The sequence below is a fragment of the Osmerus mordax genome, chromosome 24 (assembly GCF_038355195.1).
Source record: "Osmerus mordax isolate fOsmMor3 chromosome 24, fOsmMor3.pri, whole genome shotgun sequence".
Lineage (NCBI taxonomy): Eukaryota > Metazoa > Chordata > Actinopteri > Osmeriformes > Osmeridae > Osmerus > Osmerus mordax.
The window spans coordinates 9,254,832-9,264,809 of NC_090073.1; the positions used below are offsets into that span (position 1 = coordinate 9,254,832).

Sequence of the window (9,978 nt, forward strand, 5' to 3'; positions counted from 1 at the left end):
CACACACACACACTCTCTCCCTCACACACACCACACGCTCTCTCTCTCTCTCTCACACACACACACACGGGCGGGCGGTCTTTCCCCTCGTCTTGCAAGGCTTCTCGTTTTCGCCTCCTCGGCTCTCAGGAACGCACGCACGTGCACGCACACCTCCCAGCACATTTATGATTCTCCTCCACATGCTTGTTCTCAATGCAGTGCCGGGGTGGGGAGGGAGGGAGGGAGGATGGGAGGGAGGGAGGATGGGAGGGAGGGAGGGAAGAGATAGGACTCGACTGCCGGCATCCATCCATACAACCTGGACCATAATGCATCGCTTCTTCCTCTCTCCTCCCCCTCCCATTGGTCCTCTGAGTTTGACAGGAGAAGTGGAGAGTTAACTGTTTGAGGACAGGGCTGTGTGGGATCAGGACAGCCTAGCACAGGGCTGGAGAGAGAGACCTCTTCCTGGCAGGAGTGTTCTGGACAAGACTGCCATCAGGCGACAGACTAGCACGCAGGGGCGGGAATGTCACTGAGGGCAGTGCTCACCATCATCAAGGACATCAGGGGATAAAGCAGCTTCTCAATCATGGGCTTTCCTCGTTAGCGTAGCAAGAGGAGCATGCTTCAGCTGGATCAGCTTGGTCACACACACACACACCCCCACACACACACACCCCCCCACACACACACCACACACACACCCCCACCCAGCCAGAGCGGCAGGGGATCGTTTAGATACGGGACAGCAAGCTGCATCGCAAGGTCACCTTGGTCGCCACACCGTTCTGTGTGCGCACAGCTCCTGCAGAGCCAGGGAACAGTGTCAGTTACAGACATGCACGTGACACACACACACACACACGCTTCATGCCAAAAATATCACACACTCTCAGGTACACACACACACACGGTTTGGAGACTGCAGCCAACATCGTCACAGCAACCTCTGTCGTCACAGCAACCTCCGTAATTGTCTCGATTATGTAAATGACAAGCGGCCCTCTGAGCCGCCCTATTGGAGCGTCGCAGAGACGGTGACGTCATCATTGGAATTCAGCTCCTGCCTCTACCCAGAATGCACCTCTTTGTCACCACAGCAGCTTTCATGCTGTCCTTGTGCAGGTTACGTTCCTAGCAACCAGACTGCTGACTGTCAGGAAGAAGTGTTGACAGCAGGTCAAGATGAACACTTCTCTGAGCCGTGAGATTCTGGGCTCGTCTCTGAGAGCGGAGATCAAAGGAGAGAGTGGTTTCCTCTGAGGAGACGGACAGGGGGGGGTTCTGATCTTTTTTTTTCCCCGGTCAAGAAAGGTGTAATTTTTCCCCAGAGAGTTTCTGATGCTGACTTTCTAACGTGTGATGGTGGCTTCTAACGTTGTCATGGTGATGGTGGCTTCTAACGTTGTCAGTGTGATGGTGGCTTCTAACGTTGTCATGGTGATGGGGCTTCTAACGTTGTCATTGTGATGGTGGCTTCTAACGTTGTCATGGTGATGGTGGCTTCTAACGTTGTCAGTGTGATGGTGGCGCTCGTCAGATGTGTGACTGAGGGCTACACAGCCCGGAAGCTTTCAGGGAAGGGGAATCTAAATGTAGCCACGCTTCAAACCCTGCCGCTAGACAGACAAATACAAACACACACGCTTGATCACACACACACACACACTCACACACTTGATCACACACACTGCTGTTGTGATTCACAAGGGAACAGGATGTCGTTTTGAGCTCTTTTCTGAGAGTCGACCCTCCTACGGTGAAGATGAGTTGTGACAGTTTGAGGATGTGTAATTAGCTCAGAGTTAAAACCCCAGGATGATGACTTCCTTCCTGTCTCACTGGAGAGAGAGAGGGAGACGGTTCCACTTGATGATTTTGCAATTACACGCTGACACAACACTTCATATTGACGCCCCGCGCAGCACAGACCAATTACAGCTGTCTGTCAATATGTCTGTGAGTCATCGCTGTTGCCGGGTGAGTTCTTTGCACGCGCTCAGAGGAACAGGCTCTCGTACGGCCCCATCTGTCAGCCACATGGTGACTGGAGGAACGGCTGATAGTGGTCACATGAAAACAATGACACGATGGGGAATTGAAGGGGGTCAAGGGGGGGTGAGGGGGGGGGGTTAACCAGCCAATGAGCTGACAGAGGATTCATGAAGTTATGCAGATGTTGAAATTTTGGGATGAGGTAAAAAAAAAAAATATATATATATATATATATATATAGAGAGAGAGATATTTCATGATGACGTGTTACAAACACACGCCACAGTCTTTGTCAGAGACTTCACATATCCTCTTGAGTTTCTCACCGAGATGCTGTGATTAAGGCCAACCTAAGTTACAGCACAGACCGCTGTTCCCCAGCTGAATGTGTGCCTGTGTACCAAAGCCATCTGAGTCTTCTCTGGAAGGAGGGAGGGAGGAGGGAGGGAGGGAGGGAGGAGGGAGGGAGGAGGGAAGGAGGGAAGGAGGGAAGGAGGGAGGAGGGAAGGAGGGAAGGAGGGAAGGAAGGAAGGAAGGAGGGAGGGGGAAGGGGCTTCTAATCAGCTGCAGATGACAACTGATCCAGATAAGCCACGAGACAGCAATCCAATTAGGGACAGAAGAACTGGAGTGTGCTGGAATACCAAAACTCCTTCCATGTTCTCTGGGCGTCCGGTTCCAGCCTTGCTGGCTTCTGGGAAACAAGCCTTCCTTCCAGGGACCTGATTTTCAATAACGACCAAGTCCTTTACTACATAACAAGAGCTGAACTTTGAGAGTGTGTTTGTGTGTGTGCGTGTGAGAGAGAGAGGGTGGGAGAGTGTGTGTGTGTGTGTGTGTGTGAGAGAGAGAGGGTGGGAGAGAGTGTGTGTGTGTGGTGAGTGTGAGAGAGAGAGGGTGGGAGAGAGTGTGTGTGTGTGTGCGTGTGAGAGAGAGAGGGTGGGAGAGAGTGTGTGTGTGTGTGAGTGTGAGAGATGTCTGAGTGAATCTGTGTGTCTTTGGCTGGGACACAAAAACCAACAGAACAATGGATTTGTCTTCCTTGTAGTGTGTAGATCCTCTGTACACAGCACAGATCACCCCCCCCCATCCAGCAGAGACACACACCAGCCTGCTCTGGGTCTCTGTTACATGACGGCACTCCACGCAAACGGCTGTCATTGTTCTGCAGATGGCTTGTGCCCTGATTAACACGCTGTACGGCAGGGCTGTATAACACAGACAGGTTGTGTTATTGAGTTTAGTCTGATATACGACACACACACACGGATTCTCTCTCACACGCACACATTGTCATACACACACATTCTCTCACACAAACACACACGTACTCACAAACGCATACTTAGATAATAGCCCTTTCTTGAACGCACTTGAGTGTAAAATGTAGCGAGGACGGAGAAAGAGAGAGAGAGAGAGAGAGAGAGAGAGAGAGAGAGAGAGAGAGAGAGAGAGAGAGAGAGAGAGAGAGAGAGAGTAGGAGAGAGAGAGAGAGAGAGAGAGAGAGAGAGAGAGAGAGAGGAGAGAGAGAGGGAGGGAGAGAGAGAGAGAGAGAGAGAGAGAGAGGGGAGGGAGAGAGGGAGGGACAGAGAGAGAGAGAGTGTCTCTGGTGCGGGTGAGGACTCCAGCCCTGCACCAGCACGGTAAAGGAGGGGGAAACACTGTCCTGACGGGGTGTATTTAAAGAGCATTCAACACACTTCAGTGAAATATCTGGGAGACGCTCCACCCTGCCTCCACCCTGCGTCCAGCCTGCCTCCACCCTGCCTCCGCCCTGTCTCCACCCTGTCTCCACCCTGCCTCCACCCTGCCTCCACCCTGCCTCCACCCTGCGTCCAGCCTGCCTCCACCCTGTGTCCTCCCTGCGTCCACCCTGCCTCCTCCCTGCGTCCACCCTGCCTCCACCCTACCTCCACCCTGCGTCCACCCTGCGTCCACCCTGCGTCCTCCCTGCCTCCTCCCTGCTCCGCCCTGCCTCCGCCCTGCCTCCGCCCTACCTCAACCCTGCGTCCACCCTGCCTCCACCCTGCGTCCTCCTGCATCCTCCCTGCCTCCTCCCTGCCTCCTCCCTGCCTCCACCCCTGCCTCCACCCTGCCTCCTCCCTGCCTCCACCCTGCCTCCTCCCTGCCTCCACCCTGCCTCCACCCTGTCTCCACCCTGCCTCCACCCTGCGTCCTCCCTGCGTCCTCCCTGCCTCCACCCTGCCTCCTCCCTGCCTCCACCCTGCCTCCTCCCTGCCTCCTCCCTGCCTCCAGAGACACAGACAGGAACATGGGATCAAAGAAAGAGAGGGAGAGAGAGAGAGAGAGAGGAGAGAGAGAGAGAGAGACAGAGACAGAGAGAGAGAGAGCTGATGAGGCTCCTGGAGGAACATCAGGAGCCTCATCCCCCCCCCCCCCCCCACCTGGGACTACATAACAACAGAGAAACCAGAAGAAGAAACAGAGAGAGAAGGAGAGAAAGAAAGGCGAGGAGGACAGAGGAAAACAGACAGAGAGAGAAACAGAGAGAGCAACTGTACCAAGAGAACAAGTGTTGCAACAGAGAAGCAGCATTCCAGCATCCACTACCCACCCAAGCATGCGTGTGTCCTAACCCACTCTCCCAGGAACACTGAACCTCTCCCAGCTCTCCCAGGAACACTGAACCTCTCCCAGCTCTCCCAGGAACACTGAACCTCTCCCAGCTCTCCCAGGAACACTGAACCTCTCCCAGCTCTCCCAGGAACACTGAACCTCTCCCAGCTCTCCCAGGAACACTGAACCTCTCCAGCTCTCCCAGGAACACTGAACCTCTCCCAGCTCTCCCAGGAACACTGAACCTCTCCCAGCTCTCCAGGAACACTGAACCTCTCCCAGCTCTCCCAGGAACACTGAACCTCTCCCAGCTCTCCCAGGAACACTGAACCTCTCCCAGCTCTCCCAGGAACACTGAACCTCTCCCAGCTCTCCCAGCACAGTGAACACACAGGAAGAAGACTTCACCTTCCCCAACTCAACAACAAACAACAACAACAGTAGCGACAGAAACCTATTAATCACACAGCACGCTCATCACACCCTCACCAACCTGAATCCCACACCACCCTCATTAGGAGGAGAGCTTCTACACACCATCTGTTACAATCATGATCCCCTTCTTTAATTACCAGGATGGTTGGAAGGTGTGTCTGACACCTGGGGAAACACAGGGAAACTGGTTCACCAACTGATTAAAACAAGGAGGTTTTCAACCAGCAGACAATATATCCAAAACCACGTACAGAGAGGGATTTGAACCAGCGATCTCTTGACCGACAGTCAAATGCTCTAACCACTGATCTGTACCCCCCCCCCCCCAGATTGCCAGGCCTGTGATTGCCATAGCTAACCAGACAGATGTGACAGAGGTCCGTTAGATCAGCTTAACTGGACAACTGAGCTGTCCAACCCAGGCTAACAAACAGCCCGATAGAAAGAGCATTTAGGACAGAACACAGAACTAGCCAATCAAGAGCTACAGTACATATGGACCCACACTCTAACAAACACACACGCACAGCGACCTAGCCCATCCCTCTTGAGACAATTGCTCCGTACTCACAGCGAGGTGACTGCTACTATCCCAGCATTCCTCCCTCCCGGCGCGGTGCCTGAGAGCAGCTGTGAGGCAGCAGGAGAAGCACACAGCAGCACAGACACAGCAGCACAGACACAGCAGTACAGACACAGCAGTACAGACACAGCAGCACAGACACAGGCTCGCTGCACTCAGAACCAAACCCTCCTGAATGCAAAGCACAGGAGCACTGGGAACGAGAGGAGCTGGAGAGAGAGAGAGAGAGAGAGAGGGAGAGTGGGAGAGAGAGAGAGAGAGAGAGAGAGAGAGGAGAGTGGGAGAGAGAGAGAGGGAGAGTGGGAGAGAGAGAGAGAGAGAGAGAGAGAGAGAGAGAGAGAGAGAGAGAGAGAGAGAGAGAGAGAGAGAGAGAGAGAGAGAGAGGAGGGAGGGAGAGCGGGAGAGTGAGAGAGAGAGAGAGAGAGGGGGAGCGGACGAGCGTGGAAGAGGACCAAAGGAGGGAGGGAGAGAGAGAAGCAGGCGTGAATGGGGGGAAGGAGGGAGGGATATGGAGGACAGGGAAGTAGGGAGGGAGGGAGGGTGAGTGGGGTTAGGCAGTACTAGGGAAGCACACCCCAGCAGGCATTACTAATCAATTCCCCACAACATGGATCAGTTTGGCTTGTGTTTCAGCACCATGGATAGAGAATGATGACCTGCAGCCAGCCAATCCTGAGCTGGGCTGGGCAGAGGGCGATGACAGAGAGGAGAGGAGAGAGGAGAGGGGAGAGAGGAGAGGAGAGGGGAGAAGAGGAGAGAAGAGTAGAGCAGACACACAGCCGGAGGTCACAACCTCATCAAGGCCTGCGTTCTCATTTCCTGTTCTCCAGGAACTGCTTTACTTCCTGGTCGACAGTGAGTTCGACCGAAAATCCTTTCGATCTCTCTATCCTTTCGATGTAGCCACTCCTGGGAGAGGGGCAGTTGAGACACACTGCCCCCTGCTGGGTGCTTGGGTGAATGGAAGGAAATGAGGTGTGAGAAGTTGGCAGGAGGAGCAGCTCTGTCACGCTGCCCTCTGGTGGTCAGGATGAAAAACAACACCCTGCTGGGCTTCTCAGAAGTGTTGACTGCCAAAGAGGCCGTGGTGGACGAGAGGTCTGTTAAATGTAGCAAGGCAGGGCGGATGTGAACACGCTGTGTTTACTCACATCACATCCTGGACAGGCAGATTTGCACGTAGAACAACGGGCTAATCTTGAGTACACATAGACGACAGCTAAGCCAATACCACACACACACAAACAAAACACCACACACACACACACCTATCGACCGAAACACCACACACACCTATCGACCGAAACACCACACACACCTATCGACCGAAACACCACACACACCTATCGACCGAAACACCACACACACCTATCGACCGAAACACCACACACACCTATCGACCGAAACACCACACACACCTATCGACCGAAACACCACACACACCTATCGACCGAAACACCACACACACCTATCGACCGAAACACCACACACACCTATCGACCGAAACACCACACACACCTATCGACCGAAACACCACACACACCTATCGACCGAAACACCACACACACCTATCGACCGAAACACCACACACACCTATCGACCGAAACCACCACACACACCTATCGACCGAAACACCACACACACCTATCGACCGAAACACCACACACACCTATCGAACGAAAAAACCACACAAACTAACCAAAAAAACACCACAAACCCTAATCACAAACCCAGCGAAAAAAACCAAAACACCCACCCGCAGGCCTGCTCCCGCTCTCACCTGACTGCTCGTTCATCATGCGTATGGCCCTGGCCTTGGCCAGCTCCAGGGCGGTGACCCAGCGCTGCCTCTCCACCTCCGTGCCGGCCTTCAGGTGGTAGGTGCGGCCCCGCTGCTCAGCACGATGTTGCAAGCGTCCTCGGTGTCGATGTGGGCCGTGGCCAGGTTTATGGTGCCGCGACACGTGTGGGCCATCTCTGCCTGCGTCCTGGAGGAACACACACAAGGACAGAACACACACACAGGACACACACACAGGACACACACAGAAACACAGACAGACTTGTTATAACGGAGGCAGAACTTCCATCAATGCAGTGTTCTTGGTGTCGGGTAGTTACTGTCTGTCTGTGAAGCCAGGATAGTGAACCAAGCCTGGCCTCGGAGACCTCAGGACCACACCTGGGGGGCGTGTCTGGGGTCAGGCAGAGCCCGGGTCAGGCAGAGCCCGGGTCAGGAGGTGGGAGGAGGAGGAGGAGGGGGGGGGAGCTAGGGGCAGACTGCAGCCATGCAACAGCGAGGGTTATAAACATGTCTTAGTGGCGCTCAGGGCTGGCTACAGCTCAGTGGTTGGAGCATTTAACAGCAGACCAAGAGGTCCCAGGTTCGGATCCCACCCGCCCGTTGTCTTGGATAAAAGCGTGTTCTGAATTAACAAGTTGTTATTGTTTCTCGGTGGGGTCGACCCCCCTCAGGGGTCACGGGGAGGTCACGGGGGTGTGTTGTGTCTAATCTCACTAAGCGCACGACAACATCTGGATAAACACACACACACACAGGACGACCTTGAGTGTGTGTGTCTAGTGTCTCGCTGGCCAGGTTGTTGTGAGCGATGTGGACGGCCCTCTCTGGCTCCTCTCGGAGCCCAGGACACCCGAGCCTGGTGGTGGGCTGCTGGATAACGAGGTCTTTGTGTGGCTCCCGGCCCCGCGGCCAACACCACCCAACAAGGAACCACAGAGAGGACAAAGAAGAAACACAGAGAGGGAGAGAGAGAGAGAGGGGGGGGGGAGAGGGAGGAGAGAGAGGGGGGGGGGAGAGGGAGAGAGAGAGAGAAAGAGAGAAAGAGAGAGAGTGTGTTCGTGTAAGAGATCTTGTATGAACACTCCAGACATCAGTACTCAAGTCTGCGTTCCGGTCCCTGGTGGAATGTCAGTCTTCTGACCTTCTGGCACAGCCCACCCATGCAGCTTCTGCAGAGCCCATGACAAGCCACTGTGTGTGTGTGTGTGTGTGTTTATGTGTGTGTGTGTGTGTGTCTAGTCCATCCTCATTCACCTCTTCAGAGTCACCACCAGATGCCTCTCAGCACTATTCGTCACCTGCACCAGCACACACACACACTCAGCAGACAGCAATCAGGACACACACACACACACACACACAGACAGGACACACACACACACACACAGACACACAGACAGGACACACACACACACGTTGGAGGTGTTCAACAACCTGCTCCTGACGACCATACAACAACATGACCTCCAGCTCTCTCCCCAGACCCCTCTACTGCCCCAGCCAGCCAGCCACCCAGCCAGCCAGCCAACCAGCCACCCAGCCACCAGCCACCCAGCCAGCCAGCCAGCCAGCCCAACCAGCCAGCCAGCCAGCCAGCCAGCCACCCAGCCAGCCACCCAGCCAGCCACCCACCCAGCCAGTCAGCCAGCCAGCCAGCCACCCAGCCAGCCAGGCAGCCAGCCAGGCAGCCAGCCAGGCAGACCAGCCAGACAACCTGCCACCCCAGCCATCGAGCCAGCCAGCCAGCAGGGTAAAGTCCCTTTCTACTGCCCAGCCAACCAGCCAGCCAGGGAGAGAGCCATGCTCAGCTACACAGTGACCTCCAGGCCCCTCCAGCTCCAGCAGCAGGCCTGGCTGGCCTCCACCCCTCTAACCTCCAGCCCCTCCTCCACCCCTCTAACCTCCAGCCCTCCTCCACCCCTCCTCCACCCCTCTAACCTCCAGCCCCTCCTCCACCCCTCTAACCTCCAGCCCCTCCTCCACCCCTCTAACCTCCAGCCCCTCCTCCACCCCTCTAACCTCCAGCCCCTCCTCCACCCCTCTAACCTCCAGCCCCCCCCTCCACCCCTCTAACCTCCAGCCCCTCCTCCACCCCTCTAACCTCCAGCCCCTCCTCCACCCCTCTAACCTCCACGCCCCTCCTCCACCCCTCTAACCTCCAGCCCCTCCTCCACCCCTCTAACCTCCAGCCCCCCCCTCCACCCCTCTAACCTCCAGCCCCCCTCCACCCCCTCTAACCTCCAGCCCCCCCTCCACCCCTCTAACCTCCAGCCCCTCCTCCAGCCCCTCCTCCACCCCTCTAACCTCCAGCCCCTCCTCCACCCCTCTAACCTCCAGCCCTCCTCCACCCCTCTAACCTCCAGCCCCTCCTCCACCCCTCTAACCTCCAGCCCCCTCCTCCACCCCTCTAACCTCCAGCCCCCCCTCCACCCCTCTAACCTCCAGCCCCTCCTCCACCCCTCTAACCTCCATCCCCTCCTCCACCCCTCTAACCTCCAGCCCCTCCAGCAGGTCCGACCAGGCCTCCACCCCTCTAACCTCCAGCCCCCCCTCCACCCCCTCTAACTGGGTCAGCCAGCTCTGCTGCTGAGTAAGATGA

The 9,978-nt window shown here is 55.8% G+C and overlaps 1 protein-coding gene across 1 annotated transcript in view; it reads right to left on the reverse strand.

The window, feature by feature from the left end:
• osbp2b (oxysterol binding protein 2b) overlaps window positions 1–9,978 on the reverse strand; it is a 30,409-nt gene that overhangs the window by 17,372 nt on the left and 3,059 nt on the right. Inside the window, 2 exon segments of the mRNA XM_067228017.1 lie at window positions 7,356–7,466; window positions 7,469–7,563. Coding sequence (XP_067084118.1) covers window positions 7,356–7,466; window positions 7,469–7,563 — 206 coding nt within the window.